Genomic DNA, 20,709 nt, shown 5'->3' with positions numbered 1-20,709 from the left:
TAGATATTGGTTTTGAAAACTCTATTTTAAAGCAGCATTGGTTCAGTCAATCTCTTATGGCAAGTGTTAAGGCTAGTGATGCTTAAGGAAGTCCAACATACTTCCTTGAATGCAGGGAAAGGAAAAAAGAAAGCCCCAATTATTTCACATCTATTATGACTCAGGCATGTACGAGGTACTTTAGATATGTCATCTCAATCCTCATATAAGTATACACAGAGAGGTGCTAATGCACTATCTGTACTTAATGAGTAGAAAAGTACGCTTCAGAAAATTTAAATTTGTTGTGAAATAATTATTAAATAGTTGAACCAGGAATCACATACACCTTCTTGACTCTGAAAGCCATTTCTAACTGTTAAGCCATACTTTTTCCTATTCAGAGTTGCATATGTGTGAATAAATGAAAACTGCCTGCTGGCCAATTTTTAGATCAGATCAACACATAATCACAATCATCTTTCATTTTATCTTGCCATTGAGACTTTATAGCACACAAACTTCCCTGAGCCCATTAGCATTTTTTCATTTATTTTTTTTAACCATAAAAATGAGAGCTTTTGTATTTCCAAGTCAAATCTGCGAAGGGTTTAAATAATTAAGCAGTATATTAAAAAGCACAATTAAAAAACACCAGCAAATCAATGAAGAGTCGAGAGCAATCAAGAGAACATGCCACTGGGAACGTTTGCAATGTACTGCATCTGACTCGAACTGTCCTGATAGCCAAGGCCAAAAGGGAAATAGATTAAGTTATGTACTTTAGAATGTCAGTTAAAAAGAAGGCTATCTGCTCATCTGGAGAGAAATACTTGCCGAGGCACTGAACTCAAGCAGCAATTCATCATTGGCTTCTTTATATAAGGAACATTGAGTAAAATAATGGACAATTACTTCCACTGTAGTGTCTCCAGAAAGCTAGTGATGTGGTTTAAGTGTCTGTGTCATGTGTCACCCCTTTAAGAAAGAAGAGGCTAAAACATTACATTTTAACACTGAGAAAGCATTTCTATAGGGATGTGCAATCATACGGTTCAGGTATTTTGCTTTCTGATAAACTAATTTAACACACAGAGTCTAGAGAAATGTTAGCACGTCTGTCAGGCCGTGTCTCTCTGGTATCAGACATCTCAAGTCTGCCTCTGGCAAGTGCTGAATCATAGTCAGTTCGGGGTTGGATTCTCTGGCAGGAACCCCCATGCCTACTCTGTGCTGTTGATTAAAAAGGGAACCATGTGCTTTCAGGACCAGATGTGCTGATTCCTGCACATGACATTAGCTTCTTTTAATATCGATCATTGTCTTGAAAATGCTCTCTTCCTCAGCTGCCATCATAGAGGCAGTGCCATTGTCGATGGTTGGGGTACTAAGTGACACTGTACACTGTCGCTCTGGAGTGCTCTGAACCCATCGCTGCCACTCACTGAGGATTATGTTGCAAAAAGACGGCATTTTGCATGCTGCCTTTCCATGTCTGGTATGTCCTGCATCACCAAGTAGAATTTGCTCTGACCCTGCCACAGAAGGGCAGTCCTATCTCCAGCCCTCCTAGGCCTGCCTTATGCAGTGCTAAGTCTTTAGACGAAACCAGGAAAGTGTCCCTTCACCTTCAGTGCAAAGTGGAATACAGTACTCAGAGAAGTGGTTACCCAGGGGGAAACAGAAGAGCTAGCTAGTGCTGAAAGATAAAGAGTGACTTCAGTGGACCCCAATCAACCACAACAGCCATGAGAATACCAGTCTAGGTGGTGTGACAAAGATATAAATTATATTTTTTACTACAAATCCATTCCGATGACCTATCTCTTCTCTTTTCCATAAATTTCTAAAAGTACAGAATTCTAAAGCTGTCAAGAGGATATTAAACAGAATATATATTTAATTTTCCTGGTTGATAATCTGCCATTGCTGGTATATACAAGTAAGTCCCAGAAAACCAACAGATGATGAGCATGTGAAAGATTTAAAAAATGTACTTAGAGTTTTAATACTTCAGTACCACAAACAATTATGCTGTACACACCAAAATATTAAGATGTCTCTCTCATTCTCTATCTCAACCTGTCCCACCTTTGCCTTTCTGATATTTCATATGCCTTTCATGAAGTAAAAAAAAAACACAAAATGCCAGCTTTAAAATGAAATGTATTTTATGCTTATTATGATGTATTTAACTCGAAATACTTATAAAATCAATTGATTAGAGCAGGTGTGTAAACTATGTAACCCACCCAAATCTAGCTTGGTGCCCATTTTTAAAAATAAAGTTTTAATGAGATACAGCCATGCTCATCCACATACACAGTCTGTGGCTGTTTTCACCCCTAAGGCAGAGTTGGGTAGCTATGATACACTGTATGGCCATCAAAGCCTAAAATATTTATAGTATGGACCTTTACAGAAAAAAACTTTGAATTAGAAGATAAGGTATAAAATTTTGCATCCTTCTATCCCAAATCCCTCCATACATCCCAAACTGGACTAAATTAGTGATGTTTATATATCAGAACAGTCTATTTGCTTAAGCTCCTTTTGGTTATTGGGTACCTGAATAAAGCAACAGAAAATTGGGGCCCCACAGGAAAAGTCTTTAAGGCTTTATTTTTGTAACGTAGTAAACAATATAAATGCACTAGCAGGAACACAATAACAGCATGCCCATGCCTATTTGTCAAATACTCATACAAAGTCTGTTCTGCAAACTACTTTTATGGTATCTGTTGCATGCTATGTTATATGACAAGTCTTTACAACACCATGCTCTGTTTTTAGATTCAATGTTCTTTGTAGGAAATGGGTACATCTTTATTTTATACCATCTAGTCTTGGTTCCTTGTAGCACTATAGGAAGTCATAAATATTAGCTGAATGAGTGAGTAATAAGTAGAGCAAAGCCTCCCTTATTAGAATTTATTGAAAGGAAACAATCAATTAGTGCATTTAAACAAATGCAATTTTGTAATTAAAATAGATGCACAATATTTGAGCAAATAAATGAAACTGATTTTCATGCATGGCTTGTAGGAACACATAACTCTATGTCAGGTCTTTTACAGTAAATACAATTTAATGGCTAATTGTTGCCAATTGGAGGTACTAATGGACCTAATTTTTAATTAAGAGATGGAAATCATTTGTAATTAGCTCATGGTATCCAGGAAAACAAATTTTATTTAGAGCTTGAAAAATGGTTTTGTTTTTTGAAATAGTTCAAACACGCCCTTGCCCCCAGTTAAGGGCTAGTTTTATAAAGTTATTCCTATCCAAGGAGAGGCGGTATATAGGTAGGCTTTAACCAAATCTTTGGTGTAGCATCACCAATTCCTCCAATGCAAACTGATGTTACTGACTAGCAAAGAAGATGTGCAGCAAAAACTGCACACTATTTTGGCAGGGAATTTGGTCTTAATCTAGGCCAAGTACCTCTGTGAAGGACTTCATTCTTATAGCATGACTCCCTGGCTAGAAATCTGACACTTAAGTACTTCATATTGGACCACACTGAGTGTAACTCTATTGTGATTTACATATGCCTTTTCTGTGAAATCTCATTGTGAAATTATCCTGATAACGTTGACTATTCTCAATCTATTTTAGCTGGTGTGTAGGAAAGACATGACAGAAAATGCCTGTATGTTCTGAAGTTCTATGGTTTCCTATCAAAGCATCTCTTTGGCTCCTTTTTATTTTTTCATTTTTCCCAAACACAGGTTCAGATTTTGAACTCTAAGTTTTTTAGAATAGAAGAACAAATTTTGGTTCTACTTCAGTTCCCTGTCCATGGTAGTCTTTTGCTTGATTTCTTGATGATACCTATCAGGGATATTCAGCTCAGAGCAACTGAGATAAAAATCTGACAACAAATTATCAATAGTTTTCCCATGTTCCTCACAAAATCCAACTGTGAATAGAAAAAAAAATGTTGTACTTGCCATTTTTTCCATTTAAATTTCCCTAAAATGGGAGGATCTTTTAAAAAGTTACAATTATGGGGGATCCCTGGGTGGCTTAGCTGTTTGGCGCCTGCCTTTGGCCTAGGGCGCGATCCTGGAGACCCGGGATCGAATCCCACATCAGGCTCCCGGTGCATGGAGCCTGCTTCTCCCTCTGCCTGTGCCTCTGCCTCTCTCTCTCTCTCTGTGACTATCATAAATAAATAAAAATTTAAAAAATAAAAATAAAAAAATAAAAAGTTACAATTATGAGGGAAAAGAAACAATAAAAAGAGAATAGGCTCTTGTGATTTTTGCATGAAAATATACTTAGTTCCAGGATTCTGTCTTCTGTCCTTAAAATAAGCTGGATAAGGTGTAGCAGAGACTTTGAACAAGGAGAGATAAGTCCTGTGAAATAAATCTAGGGCTCTTGTTTGTAAACTGTAGCCAGTCTTTTTGGATATCACCAATCTTTCATACCCATATTCTTCCTGATTTATTTATTTATGATTTTATGATTTTATTTATTTATTCATGAGACACACACACACACACAGAGAGAGAGAGAGAGAGGGACACAGGGAGAGGGAGAAGCAGGCTCCATGCAGGGAGCTCGATGCGGACTCGATCCCGGGACTCCAGGATCACGCCCTGGGCTGAAGGCAGGCGCTAAACCACTGAGCCACCCAGGGATCCCGTTTTTTTAAATGTATTCGCATGTTAACTATTTACCTTAAACATTTCCTAAGCAAAGTATCCCTTAAGCTATGTGCTTGATGAACTTATTCTATGTTCTTCAAATTCACATTGAAGTAACTATTTAAGTGCTAGAGTAAAAATAGTAAGTTTGAGTCCCTATGCTTCTAAAATCATTGGAAGTATTATGGTGATACACAAACCATGCCCTGAAAAACACTGATCTCATACACGTTTCTGCAGTTAATCAGATCTATATTCTAAGTGTTCTGGAAAGAACTTTATTCTTAAAAATTCTGAAAGTCATTAATGTGTGTCTAACATGTTTCAGAAATATGTTCTATCAGTTCTATCAGCGATCAGCTGACATCTTAATGTCAAAAAACAAATTAAAAAAATCCAGACATACAAAAATACACACTTGAACAGTGGCCTCTTGAATTCATATTGCCTGATTTCCTTAACCTCTGCCACTTTCACCTCAAGTTCATCTTTTGGCCACCTGCTCTCATAACCTTGACTTTCCAAAGAACAGTTTATTATCCATAAATCTTAAACCTGAATCTTCTATTCTGACTACTTGGTATATCTCATTGAGACCTCTGTTCTCTATAATCCCTGTTTCTCCCTCTCTCCCATCCCTGTGGGCCTCTTTTCTCTTTCTATTGACCTGGAAACTATGGTTTGTCACTCAATCACTCTCTTGCCAATATTCTCAGCACATATTGGCCTTTTTTTTTTCCACTTCAGTCAGTAAAATCTTAGCCCTGGATTAATGCACCTCTCTGCCTTCTTGGCTACTGGATCACTACAGCAGAAAATCAAACATCCTTACAGAATGGCATCACAAAAATCCATAATCTTTAGTTTCTAATGGACCTCCAGTACTGCCCCTCAAACTCTCTATGTATTGGTAGCTGGCTTTCTTACTCCACAGTTTTCCATACCTCTGTTCTCCTTAAATCCTTTCCCATGCCATTTCCTAAATGCTCTCAGAAGACACCAATTAATACTTCACATAAAAACAAATAGTACTTATCTCATTAAAAAATCTCTTGATATTCTGTTTCTACATTTATAGATTTACACACACATACAACATGCCTTCCTCCTGTCTTCCCACATTCCCACAAGAGATGTCTGCCATCCTCAATGACCTAGTTCTATCACTCATGGCTTCATGAATTACATCTTTAAACTTCAGAATGCTTTCCTGGCTCTTTCTGTCATGACCAAATATTTTCCATCTAAAAACATCTTAAAAATCAGAACAGCAATCAATTTTATTCTCCATTTGTTTTTAGTTTTATCCTCTCTACTCTTCAACGCCAAATCTGTTAAGTTTCTGGCACTTGTTGCATTTACTTTTGTACAGGATATTCACTGTCTCTACCTTTCCCCTTTATATCATCTCATCAAATTGATGAGTGAGCTCTATGTAACTAAATCCAGTCATGTCTTTTAAGGATTTTTCTTACTGGAGCATCGTCTCTTGAGATACATCCTTGCTTTGGCTTTGTTTGAAACCTCATAATCTTGGTTTTCCTTCCATGCCTATAGTTGTCTTCCCAATCTTCATTTTAGGTGCCTTTTCCTGCCCATTTTATACTATTTAAGGATCTGCCTACATCCTTCATTCTAAGAACATTCTCTGGATGACATGACTTAATTCCATGGCAATAACTCTAAAATTCAGCTCTAGCTAAGAGCTGTCTTCTAAGTTCCAGACACACACATCCAAATATTTATTGATTATTTCCATTTGGATGCCTCATAGACATCTGAAGCTCAACATGTACAGTACTGAACTTAGTCTCTTTCCTGCCAACTTGATCCTCTGTCCTCTGGTTCAGATCTCAGCAAATGACACCTCAGGCCACTGAGTTGCCAGGAACTTAAGGAACTACCGTTAACTCTTTTCTATCCTTCTACTCTGATAGCCAGTCAGCTACTATATCATAAGTTTGTCAACATTGCACTCTCATTTCCACAGCTTGAGCACATGCCAACTTCATTTTGTGCTTGGGTTCTTGAGTTCTGGTCTCCGGTTTCCAGTTTTACGTCTCTTTAAAGCATTTACCGTACTGTATCCAGGGTGGTCATGTCAGTCTCCAACTTAAAACCTTTTAGTGCTTATTGACATCAGGATAGACCTTGAGTAATCATATCTGTTGATTTTGCTCCAGCGTATTCTTCAAGACTCATTTTCTCTACTCCCCATCTCTCTTTATGTGTCTCTGTGCCACTGGACCATTAATACTTCCTTGAATTTACTATATCCTGCTACCATGAGCCTTTGTTTGTATATGCTGCCCCCTTGGTCTGAAACTTTCCTTCTCCAACTTTTTTTTTTTACTTGGCTAATCCCCATGTCTCTTTATGTCTCCATTTAGAGGCTTCTTCCACTTTTTCTGACTCCTCTATGTTGATTTTTTTTTCTTTGTGCCACCATAGCACCTTGTAATAAGAATAATTAGGATAGTTGTTGTTAATAACATTTGAGCACTTCTTTTATGCCAGGATCTGTTTTAAGTGGGCTATGTATCTTTTTAAAAAGATTTTATTTATTTATTTTATTTTAGAGAGAGAGCAAGAGGGAAAAAGAGAGTGACACAATGGGAAGAGGGGCAGGGAGAGGGAGAAAGAGAATCTTAAGCAAGCTCCACATCCAGTGCAGAGCCCTACTCAAGGCTTGATCTCATGACCTTGAGATCTTGACCTTAGCTGAAACCAAGTCAGATGCTTAACTGACTGAGCTACCCAGGCGGTCCATGGACTATATATTTTAATACCCCTAATACTTGCAACAACTTTATGAGGTAATTATTATTATTTCCTCAGATAAGTAACAGAAGATACAGAGAAATAATTTTCCCAAGTTTCTATAACTAGTAACATAAGTAGATTCTTAATTTAGGTATTTATTGAAGAATTTACAGACTTAAACATCACATATTTGTCTATGTGGAAACACTTTTAACACTGTGTCATAATCACCTGTTTGTGCCTGAATTCCTACTTCAGCCCTAGGTTATTAGAAGGAAGCTGTATCCTCAGCACCCAACACAATCATGGCCACGTAGTATGCTTCCAATAAATATTATTTGAATAAATAAAAGAACAAAGTGACCTGTGACTCAAAGAGGAAAGAGGCCTCCTCACCTAAAATCAGCTTTCCCTGACATAGCCTCAGTGTCTATATTGTCACCTTTAGTCCCAAGGATGCCAGGTGACTTGCTACTATCTAATCACCCCATACATCATTATCTTCAAGACTTTACATATCCTGTCCTATTCCCCTGATCTACCTTTGCCACTCTTGTCAACTGCTAAAGTCCTATTCATGTTTCCAAATCCAGCTCAGAATTCACTTTATCACTGATCTTCCTTTTAGATTCTAGATTTTAGTTCTTCATACTTTATACATTTAAACATCAAAAATAACGACAACAACAATGACAACAACATTAAATTAGACTATATATATATTTTTTACCATTGGTCTATTTTTCTACTCATCTTTGTATCCCAAGTACTTGAGTGTAGTGCCTAGCGCTCAGAAGGTGTTCAATAAGTGTTTGATGGGTTGATTGAATGATATTAGGTTGGATTATGTCTCTGTAGATTACGAAGCAGACGTCTTGAACTCAGATACATTATGACAATTTAGTCAGTTCCGACACTGGCAAAGAATTAATTACTATTTGAGTTGTCCAATCTGGGCATATTGGGAGATAGGAGAAGAAAGTCTTATAACACCTTTTCCTGTTTTACTTCCCTGATTTGGTCAAGGGTTGAGCAAAGGAAACACTATTCAAAAGTCACTCACATTGTGCCCACCAGGATAGTTACCACACTTTTGGAAGGTTCTATTTTCATTTAGCTGTCTAAGATCTAAAAATGTCTATGAAACTAATAAAACGTCAAATCGCCAATCCCAACTTAGAAGAAGAAAGTGACTGTGACACTCCCACCTTGCCCCTATGTTATTTTTTCTGTTACTTCTATATTAGTCCCTTCTTTTGTACTCTACAGCTGGGTATTTATTTTAGTGATATTATATCTGACTTTTCTAACTACTCTATGTGATTATTTTTTTGTTGTTGTTGTTCCTTAAGCACACACAAATTTGCTGGATTAAGTTTCTTAAAGCCCTACTTTGATCAAGTCATTTCTCTGCAGCAGAACTTTCAGCAGTACCTGTCTATGGAATTAAGCAGGAGCTCTGAGCAGCCAGGTATCCTGCCTCAATTGATTTGTGTAAAAGCCAGACCCTATCGCTGATATCTAGCAAGTGCTTTTGATGTTCCTTTTTGTTGTTGTTGTTCATTTGGTTCTCAAAAGTGAAATCAGGGGGATCCCTGGGTGGCTCAGTGGTTTAGCGCCTGCCTTTGGCCCAGGGTGCTATCCTGGAGTCTCGGGATCGAGTCCCACGTCGGGCTCCAGGCATGGAGCCTGCTGCTCCCTCCTCCTGTATCTCTGCCTCTCTCTCTCTCTCTCATCATGAATAAATAAATAAATAAATCTAAAAAAAAAAGTGAAATCAGGCAACCTGGCTGAAGGAAAGTTCCAGTGTGTGTCTTTTGTTATGATTAATATAGCTGAATTAGCAAGAGTATAAGCCACATGTTAAACAAAGTCAAGGCTGTATGCACTGAACAAAGTATCTTCCCAGGGATCCCATATCCTACATGAAATAGGCACATTAAGATATGACACATAATACACTTTGGGAAAGGTGAGTGGTATTCCAATTAATGACAATTTGTAGATATCTTCAAAAGGACCAAAGTAACTTCACAGCTGAAAGCTAGCTGACTGTTTCTCAACTGAACTTTTAAGATGAGTATTCAGCCATGAGCATAATTAAACAAGTCCACAAGACATGAGAAACGGATTACCCTTCAGATGCTGGGTCAGGCAAACCAGGTGGTCAAGAACACAGTGTTCTCTGTTTGAAAACCACGATTCAGTTGCTAGACTCTACTACCCCTTGGGCTCTTTCATTCTATTTCTGGCCTTTGTCTCTTGCTCTGTCACACCAATGCCCTTTTTGGTTTAGATTTTATGTCCTCATCATCTAACACATCAAAGGATCAAAGAGTTCAAAGCTCCTCAGGCTGCCAGTATTTTATTTAGTTAGGAAAATCAACAAAAATGAAAAATTGTGCCCATTTTCCTTTGCAAAAAAACAAAATTCAAAATTAAGGTGATCTGTGCAGTTCAAAATAAAAACCAACCTCTTCATATGCATATACCGTCTTACAAACTGCACCACTGAAGTTATTGAAACAATTTAAATATTGATAATTAAAATCCTCAAAATGCTAAAGCATTCTCAAATCCATCACTGCCATTTTGTTGTACAAATGGAACACTGGCAGCCTTTCTTTCAATATTCAAAATAGCATTTTTTTTGGAACAAATTTGAACTTTTGATTCATTCAACAAACAATTATATCAAGCACCTACTATGTGTCAGACACTACACTGGGTGCTGAGCAAGCAAAATGGAATGACTTTCTGATTTCAGAAGAATTCTGGTCTCTAAAGCAGTGCTTCTCAAACTATTTTTTATTAATCTGTGCCCCTTTTTGATAAACATAAACATCCTTTTCCCACTTCCCAGAAATTCTGATGAATCTTTCTCATACTGAGAATCACTAATACACAGAACATAGACTCTATTTTCTGTGTATTCTTCACAGACCAAATAGCTTTGACCTTTCACTTTTTATTTCAAAAGCAACATACTTATTTTCCATACATAACACTGGATTGGAATTTTAAAGATACTTTTTTGAACCACATATGCTACCCTGTTGTCAATCCCAGAACTAACATTCAAATTCCTGTACCCAGTCCTATTGAGAATCACTGCTTTAAAGAGTTTTGGAGAAAACCAGCAACCTCCATCTCTCCCCTCCAATCAAATCTTAAAGGAATTAGAATTTTCCTACCTGACACAACAGCTGGTGGAGTATCATAATCCTGTCTTGGGACTGAATCTTTGAATGAAAAGAGCATGAGAAAGAATGCAATGAAGTACAAAAGAAAATAAAATAGACTCTTAGCTCTAAAAAGTGGAAGTGCCCACTATATGTCATATGGTTGTCTAAGCCCCCTGCCTTCAAACACTCAAGGCACTATGACCCCTAGTTTATAGTTGATACAATGGTCCCCAGTACTGCCACATGGTACATGTTGTTAGGTCCCCTGTGACTACTGGGGTACTACATTCTATTCTAGGATGCTTTCCTCTTCCTCAATCTGTCATCATTTTGGTTCCTCCATTGGGGAATCAATGTGAAATTTTCACCCTCTCTGGCTGACACAAATGTTCTAAAAGGCAGCCCATCTGGAAGGGGCCCAGAGCACAAAGTGAAATGAAATTCTGGAGAACAAAAGAAAGAACTAAAATTTTAAAAGAGATAAATGAAAAATTTGCATATTCCCACACTCTATGGAGACTGATATATTTTGAAACTAGAATTTCGTTAGTAATCACTCAGCTCTGGCTCTGATCCCGGTGGCTGTTGGACAAGGCCAAGGAGCATTGTGTGCTGGAATTGTGAGAGCAGAGATAAATAGAACAGAATCAATTCAACAGATGATTGCTGTCTTTTCCCAAAGTGTCATAGCACTGGAAGTGGCAAATAATAGGGAAAGGTTAATTTAAACTACATGGCATCCATTTCAAAATTTTGGGTTATGTGAAACCAAATATATCTGCTTTTTTAAAGATGAAACTTTGGTTTAATACAATTCCTTTAGCCAAGGATCTTAAAAAATAAAGAAGGATAAGGCCCCCTCTTCTAAAAATGGTAAGTTCTAATCTAGTCCCAACTCCCCTTAAAGGGGTAAATTGTGTAAAAGGGACCAGATATTGCTCACATTCAAATAAACTGCCACAACATGATTAAATAGCTGCTCTTGTGTGACCCTTTTTTTTTTAGTCACATGACCATTATTTATTCAATTTTAAAAACTAAAACCTCAAACTTCATTTTCTCACCTCCTTGATGACTTAATTTGTATATCACAAATTTCTCCATTTAATCTCCTTGCCGCAAAAGGACGATGTTACTCCCTCTCTCATGAGCAAATAGCATGTAAGAAGACAGATTAAAACTTGGACACTTTGACCAGCAAACCCCAACATGGATTAGATTCAAATGCAAATAAACCTTGGACATGAGTTACTTTGTGTCTCAAAATAGGTATGTAAAAATGAGTTGGTTATGATCCCCAGATCTAGAAAAAGTAGAATCATCTTTAAAGGGCCCTCAAATATTTTATTAATAGAGGTAGTATTTCCTATTACCTTTTAAAAAACTTCGATCACATATTACTACTACAAACCCTCCCCCTAAAAAGTTGATGTTATGACCATGCTACTAGTCATTTCCCAAGAATATAGTGATAACATTTAAAAATAAATCACAAAAAATTAAATCATGCTCATTGTTGAATACTTGGAGAATGTAGGAAAGTTATAATGATTAAAATAGAAATTATCTCTAATCTCATCTCCTGGAAATAACCACCTTTATTTTGTATTTCTTACAGCCTTATTTCATAAATATTTTTTCTTAGTTATACTGTATTTCCACATGTGCAAATTTATATCCTGCTCTTTTGATTTAATATTATAAATAATCCTTTTCCTATTTTAAACTCTTATAGCTTCATGCTGCCTCATATTCTGGTTTGTGAATGGATGATGATTTATTTAATCATTCTTCTTTATTAGACGTTATAAAGATATAAAGAACATAGGGCTGGATATTTCTGAGGTCTAAAGGCTTTTCTGTTATTTTGAAATATTTCCATAGAATAGCTTCTCAAAACTATAATGCGTGGTGAGCTTGAAGTGTCTTGACTGCCCACCTTGCTATTCAACTGACATCTTCACAAATTTAGATTTCTATCATCACACTATCAGTGATTGAGAATGTTTTCTTTCCTCACACCTTCATCAGCAATGTGTTTTATTTTGATAACTCCATTTAATGGGTTATGTGTCTATGTCCATGTGAGTATTTGATTAAGTTACTGTTTTTTTAATTACTATTTTTCATATGCTTTTTGGCATCCTGTTTCCTCCTTTATTACCTATCTGTTCATGTTCTTTGGCATTTTATCTCTTGGGGATTTTGTACTCTGTTGCTAATGTATTTGAATTCAGATTCCATTTTTTTAAATAGTGAAAGCTTAATATTTTCAAATAAACTTTCATTATACTAGATTTTCAATTAATGCCTGCATATTTACTGTTTATAAGACTACTCTCAACGTTCATTTATCTTACACTAAGACTAAATAAATTTTTAAACTATTTCTTTTTATCTATATTTTCTTTCTTGTATTTGACCATTTTTAATTAATTGATACTTTTTCTTGAAAGTATACTCATTACCATTTATGAATTTATAACACTGGTTCCTAACCCTGAGTCCACTTAACATTATACGTTGCTTTTTATCTGTGCATCTTAATAGTCATATTCATAGCTAACACTTGAAGAAAGACAATCTCTAGGCAAAATGAATAATTCAGCATTTTCAGTTGATACCACCAGAATTTTACAGCGATAAAAATGGAATGGTGTGACTGAAAAATGTAGTGAACCACGGTGAACAAATGGACTACAATTAGAAGATTATCTTTGTGCGTGGCTGTGGCTACACCATGGGAATCCAATGATGTCACAAATCACCAGTGGATTGGAGAGCACAAACAGAACTGCAGATAAAAAGCCTGCAGAACAAAAACTTTTTATTTCTTTGAAAAGATTCTGGTGACATTGTAAGCCACTGGTGACCACCAACTGAACAAATGAAAAGGAGATAAGAAACTTGTAAAACAAGATTGTTATGCAATTTGGAGGTTCTCATAACACAGTAAAATCCCCAGTGGTTTCTGCTAAAGCTTACAATGGAGTGATAAGAAATTATGGATAACAGTGCTTTGGTTCTATAGAGGGAATCCTGTGACAAAAATATAAACAAAAGCAGAAAAACTAGGAAGTTCTTCACGGTTGGCAGAGTCCTAGGATAGAAGTTACACTGCTTGCGCACAATTCATTTCTCCTAAGGCCTGCAGATTCTCTCCAGCTTAAAAATGGGCAAAGAATTCAACAATAGACATTTGAAGTGGCCAATGGTAAACAAAGGTTAATTAAACTACATGGTACCCACTTCATAATTTGGAGTTATGGTGGAGGGGGATAAACTATATCTAATTTTATGACAATTTAAAAAAGAGGCTTCGGCTTATACACTTTTTTATCCCAGGGATCTCAGAAAGAAAAGTGGGACATGACCTATGGCCTAAGGCCCCCTTTCTTGGAATGGAAAATTCTAACCTGGCTCCACCCCCCATCGACCCTGATCCTTGCTTGCCTACTTTGGATTATTCACTGGATCTCTCTCTCTCTGCTCTGCCCTCTGGACCTGTTTCTGGCATTAATGTTCCTGTCTTAATCTAGAGTTGTCACGCTCACACTTTGTCTTGCAGAGTTTCCGTGAGCTCAGACATCTGAAAGCCTTTGGCAAGTTACAGGTAGGAGAGAAACATGGTCAGATAATTTTAGATTGACTGCTTGTGCCAACATGGTAGAAAATGGGTTGGAGCAAACTAAGGGCAGATAGGAGACTATTACAATTAATTAAATGAGGCCCAGGGTAGAGACTCTAGAAATGTAGAGGAAAGGATGTATTTGACAAATGTCTGTGGGACAGAACTGGTAGATCTTGAATAGTTGCATATGGAAGTGCTCTTTATGGTGGTGAGGGAAAAAGGAAAGAGTCTAGATTGAGTCTTAAGTGTAGCATTTGACTTCCTGGGCAAATGGTCATGGAATTAGCTGGAGAAGAAATAAGGGGCAGAAACACATAAGAGGAAGAGTGTCAGTGGAAAAGAAGTTTGGGGAAACTCATGAGATTAGTTTGGATTGTACTGACTTTGAGATGTCAAAAGGAGATTTACATGAAGCTATTTAGCAAGTTGTTGGTTAAATGGTTTTAGAAGTCTAAGATGAGGTTAACATTGAGGACTCAGATTTAGGGGTCTTCAGTATAGAAGGCAGAGTTTGAAATCATGAAAGTGGATGAGCTTGCTTAAGGAAATCATGTATGAATGAGAAGTTAAAAATGAAACCCTGGCTCAGCAGCCTGCGAAAGAAAAGAAGAAGCAATGGTCAGAGACATCAGAGGAGAACCAGGAAAAACTCAGGCAGGAGTCACAACTGAGAGCACTTAGGACAAACTGGGTCTGATAATTCAAATACAGGGAGATTGCCCGTTAAAATGCAAATATTTAGCTTATCTTAATAAACTGGAAGGTGGGGCCACCCTGGATCACTATGTCTATGTAGCAATAGCTGTCTGAAGTGGAGCATGGGCTGTCCTCCCTAGACAAGGCATCTGTATTCCAGGCTGCCAAGGTACCCCTTCTTCCTATGATTGATTCATCCAACACTCAGACAGAGCTGTTGTACTAGCATTGCATGAAAATATCTCTAATTTAAAATATAATCTCCACTATTTTGTGTATTTGTATTATGTGACTATGTTTGTGACATGAATAAATATAGGTGAAATTTGGTGCTATATTTCCAGGGTTTCTCACTTGACCTTACTCAGCTTTATTCATTAATGTGACTTAGCTGGCTTCTCTGGACTTTTGGGTTTACAATCCTGAAAGAGTTAGAAGCTAAGGAAGTAGAAACTCGAAAGAAATAAATTATGACAAATGAAACAGAGTGGGTTGGAGAGGTGTACTACAGTCTTGATAATGTTCTACATCCTTTCTGGCAACCTGGACTGGAGGGCCACATTATGAAGCCACTTGAGTTAGAGGGATAAAGGTGGCTCATTGGACAAGCATCTAGTGGGTATCATATGCTGTTTTAGGTATGTTACAAATATCATTCCATTTAACGCAACACCCAGGATGTACATATTATTTTTCCCCTTGGTAAAAGAGGAAATCAAAGTTCAGAGAGGTTAATAAGTAACTGTCTAACATATGTAGCTAATAAGGGCCAGAGCCCATCTTTGAACTAAAGTTTAATTTTAATGCCCACTGTTCTTTCCATACCAAGCCATCTTCCTAGCAATAGATAAAGCAATTGAAAAGATGCAATAAGGTGGAGAAATTTGATTAAAAGAATCCATTTCAATTGCATAATAGCCACTACACATGCCAATCAAAAATTCAGATAAAAGGAAACCATGATGGCATATCAAAGTATAAGAGTGACAGTTTGAGAAAAAACTATATAGCCATATTCTGGACACCACTAAACATCAACAAAATAATAGTAATAGTGTTTTCTCTCTGGCTTTCCAGAACCTTATGGAATTTAACCCTTGGCAAAATATCAATTTACACAAAGCTTATGATGTACCTAAGCATTATTTAGTATTAATGTGAGGTGGGAAAAGAATGAAAAAAATTAAAAGAAATTTGGTGTTAAAAATAAGCCACCTGATTAAAACTAAGATAGGAAGGTGTATATATCACTACTGAGTAATTTGGCTATTACTAGCTGGGTAAAAATTATGATCTCATATAAATGTGCTCTTGTTGTAAATGCTCAAATACTACTCATAATATATGTTATTGAATCAGCAACTATTGTAATTCTGAATCTGTTCTATATATTTTAGCTTATTTTTCAAATAAGGATTGAAAGGATTCAGTCATATTATCAATTAACTTAGCTCTTGTGTTTTTTTTCTCATTGGCAAATTTGAATTTCAGCAAGTCAGCTGATTATGCTTTTGATTCAAAGTAGGATTTATAAAGTGTTTCTATATTTTGTATTATAACTCACTCTTTTCTCAGATTCTAGATTAATACAGCAAGATTGCATTACTTCACTCGTTCAGAATTTATGATCTTTCAAGGAGAGGAAGACTGATACGAAGGGAAATCATGAGTGCAGACATGAGAAACTTCAGTTTCTCCCAATGAATTTGGGAATTGCTTTGTTAGGAAATGAGCAAAGTGACTACAAATGACTTACACGTTCCTAAAATCTACCTCCCTGATGAAAATTAGCTGTTCCACAGTTTAGAGTTAAATGTAGTCTTAGACATGACTTGAAAGTCTAGGTCAGAAACCTAAGAAATTATTGGATCCAGCCCCTGCCTTCAGACAGGTAAGGTATCATCCACTGCTTTTTACAAGTTCAGCAACTGAGGTCTTCAAGTAGGTACTTTGTTTACATTAATAAAATTAAGTTTCTTTATTGAAAATGGGACTCTTTCCATTAGACATGTGGACTTTCTTCCTATTTAGAGCAGATTTTTGTGTCCTCGATGGGCATGTCAGAAACTTCTTGTATTCCAAAAAACCTATGAGTTGACACATCTATGTGGCAAGCCAGACATTGCTTTAGGGTAAAATTTCTGATATGTAGCTAGTGTACAGTGTACATAGATATTTGGAGATGATGCCAGCATAACCGTGAAGAATCACAGAGGTGGCATCCATGAGACAGACATACAGGCTCAAAGTCATAGAGGTAGACAGTGAAGGGCCCTCATATAGCATCATGTTCAGTACTTAACCACATAGAGAGGGAAGTTGAGACTGGAGATATTATTTTCCCAAAAACAGAGTGAAAGAACAGGGCTCAATCAAGATTTGAATTTAGTACTCCCAACTCCTAGTCCAGTGTTTTTCTATAATAATTAAGCTGCCTCACTCAGAGAAATTGTTTTTTAAAAAATTTCTACATCTTTAAAAATGACAAAATCATCTGCACTAACATTTGTAAAAAATAAAACCTGCTACCAATAGTGTCACATGAAACATTGGTTTTGATGTTTTTCACTGTTATCTATACTGATAATAAAATTGTAGTATTCCAGGTTGTATTAGACATTTGCCCTCTTAACCATCTGAGGAATTGTCTTTGAATAGATTTTTAAACATAAAATAAAATTGTGTTAGTGATGTCAAATGGTTGATATATATCAATGCTGTAATAAGCATTTTTTATATACTTTTGTCCCTAAGGAAAAATAATGGCTTGTCAAAAATATCCAAACCTATTACAAAACATCCAGTACATTAGAATCCTTTCCTTTTTTCAACATCGTCTGTCTACATATTCAAAACAAAGATGAAAAGAACTGGATTATGTCAGGTTCTCAATTACTTTTTGTTGATTTAAACATTGAAAGTAAACAATAAGCTCTATGTATTAGTCATAGTCAAGATTGGACCCTGACTTGTGAATGACCTGGGAATGGTATATTAGCTGAAATGGGTAAGCATTTAGGAAAAGAAAACTAGGCTAAGATGTATTGTGTTACAAGTTTTAGATTTGTAGGTACATACATAAAGATATCTTTCCATAAGCAGACATGATACCTGGTACATTGTGTCATATGAACAAAAAGTAACTCAAATTTAAATGCAACACAGTGGAAACATCAGCCTTGTCAATGTGAGTAAATGTGCCCCAATATTGAATATGCTGCATAATATGCACAATGCAGCTTATTCATACTGGAACCTGAAAGGTATATTAGTCAATGGCACAGGGCCAGTTTTGCTGACAATGCCAATAAAAATAGAGAGCATTGCATCTTATTGAAGAAGTCAAAGAAAGCAAAACAAACCAACTCTTCAACTCACCGTTCCTGTTGTGCCCAATGAAAGATGATTCATCTGTTGTGTCAGGGGGCCCATCATGTTTGCTGGCTGCATTGACATAGGATGGTCCATTGTCGGCGTAATCACAGCACCCTAAAAAGCACACACAATGTCCATCTGAAAACAGGTTCCACAAGGCAGGGAACGTTTTTAAAAAAATAAACACAGTGAACCATCTTAACATCAAATGTGTTTACGTTTTAATGAAAAGGCTAAGCTAAATCATGTGTGAATTTTTACATCCACCCATGCCATTTTGTGTTTATCCAAATAGAGAGCATTAGCGACTTCCTTTTCCTCTGATGTGATTTATCTATCATGTGTCTAAAATGCTTATCATTTATAATTCCAATATTCAAAATAAAATGTATTCCAAGATATCATATATATCCTCTTTCATTGCTCTAAATACAAACTTCTCTAACTGAAAATTACTAATACTATGAAATTATCTAGTTTTTTTTAATATTGAATAAGACTTTTGGCTTATGTCTCTATCTATATGAATAATTATTGATCACCTCAATACAGTCTACCACGAGGGGAATAATGCTGGTCCAGATGAGTTTCTTGACTTGATATCTTTGAAGGACAGATTAAAATCTAATATAAATGCTATAAAAATCAGACTTATATTTTCCATGTTTCTTTCTGCCTAATCTTTTTACCTACTTTCTATCTGTGATTTTGAAACAAGAGAGAATGCTGAACTCTGTTAAATGGTAGTCAAATGCAACACTGCTAAAATAGTACCAAAAAAAAGTTAAGTTTTTCATTGGGTGTTAGGAAACACCTACTTGTAGAATATGCTCTTTCATTTATTATAACTGTTGGGAAGGCAAACAGTAATAGATATTTATAAAAAAACTTATGTTCGTATACAAAGTTTCACATAGCCAGTTAAGCAAAGGGGAGGGCCTTCCTTTTCCTCTCTCCTACTTATTCTGCCTTAATTTAATAGCTAAGAGAATGGGACTTTTTTTTTTTTTAATTAAAAAGCTAGGGTTGGCTAGATTCCTTGAGATTATCAAAATTTTAATGCTTTATTGTAAAGATGATAGAAGTCATGATATCACAACTCATTTAAATACCCAGTGGTAATAAAATGATAAGGTACATGAATGCTATTTTTTTCTGTGAACATTTTTCTTAGGATGTGACTTTCTTTTTTTCATATAAGTGAACTCTGAAGAAATAAAACCAGAACAAATTCATGTAGATGGAAGGATCTCAATGCCCAAACTACCCATAAGCAACCATTTCTTAGGATATTTTGCTCAGAATGATCAATTCCTCCTGCTATTATCCAAATATATTTCTTGACTGTATCAGTTAAAAAAGGTCAGGCTCTTATTCATCCTTTCTTATGGGTTCATCCTCATTTATATGGAGGGAGGATAGAAATTGAACCAAATATTTGGAAATGCTTGATTTTCAGAGCCAACATTGTTTGCAAGGATATTTGCACTTTTGAGCTAGAATCAACCAGAAAAAAAAATATATATATATGATTTTAAATGTCTGTGGCTTATAAATATACATGGCTATGCATCTGTGTTGTTTTAATTTCTTGGTGTGTCCATGAACTGTCATTCATCAGTATACTTCTTGAATCAGAGACATGGTGAGATAGGCTTTTACTTAATTACAAGTCAGAGACACATCACTTTCTCTTCCTACTGCCTGAATTTCTTTAAACAAAACCATCTTAACTTTTTCCTTTAAAGAAAAACAAAACAAAACAAAAAAACAAATAGCTCTGGCATTTATTGCTGGTATTTGTTTTGCCAGACCAACAATAAACACTTTAAAAAGAACTGGGTCCTTCTTAAAGTACGTAGGGATACACTGTAGAAAAATCTCAGAGTTAAGCCGGAAGTCCTGAAGCATTTTTTTTTTCAACCAAGAAATGGCACTTTCACAATATTCTAATCCTTAGCAGGTGCAAGACTTCAATACTGTTCCTGAACTTAAAATTTAGACTACCTTCTTAGACTATTGCCTCTAGAGATTCCAACAACTAAACTGTCACAATCCCGGAAAACCCCCGGTTATAATCAAGCTGCTCTAGCTACATAAAGGATTGCTCATCATAAATCAGAGATAATGGCCAAATTGTGTTGGTAGAAAAAACTTTCTTTTCAGTGCCCTAGAGGTGACCTCATTCTCTGGTGGTGCAAGAGGTATACTTTAGTCTTTGTTTGGCAGGCAATATGCAAATGAGATATGTGAGCATATGACAGATGAATCAAAATCCATGCATGATAAGAATAGAAGGATTGAATGCCTGCATTTGGAATTAATTTAGGAGGGATTGTTTGGTCTCTTTACAGAATCCTTTCTCAGAAAGTGTTTGGGGACTCATTTGATTACAGATGACACAGAGGGAGTGCTGCTTCTGTGG

General features: G+C 36.2%; 1 protein-coding gene across 27 annotated transcripts in view; it reads right to left on the bottom strand.

Annotated features, from left to right (window-relative positions):
• Positions 1–20,709, bottom strand: part of RBMS3 (RNA binding motif single stranded interacting protein 3) — a 1,291,910-nt gene that overhangs the window by 45,965 nt on the left and 1,225,236 nt on the right. For 19 of the 27 annotated variants that reach the window (XM_072793055.1, XM_072793062.1, XM_072793059.1 and 16 more), the window contains 2 exons: positions 18,288–18,398; positions 10,592–10,639 (listed from right to left, as the gene is read on the bottom strand). In XM_072793055.1, coding sequence (XP_072649156.1) covers positions 10,592–10,639; positions 18,288–18,398 — 159 coding nt within the window. The remainder of the gene's footprint in view (positions 1–10,591; positions 10,640–18,287; positions 18,399–20,709) is intronic. The other 8 variants (XM_072793061.1, XM_072793063.1, XM_072793077.1 and 5 more) reach the window with 1 other exon arrangement.

This window comes from Canis lupus, chromosome 22 (genome assembly GCF_048164855.1).
Source record: "Canis lupus baileyi chromosome 22, mCanLup2.hap1, whole genome shotgun sequence".
Taxonomy (NCBI): domain Eukaryota; kingdom Metazoa; phylum Chordata; class Mammalia; order Carnivora; family Canidae; genus Canis; species Canis lupus.
This window is presented reverse-complemented; position numbering and strand designations above follow the sequence as displayed.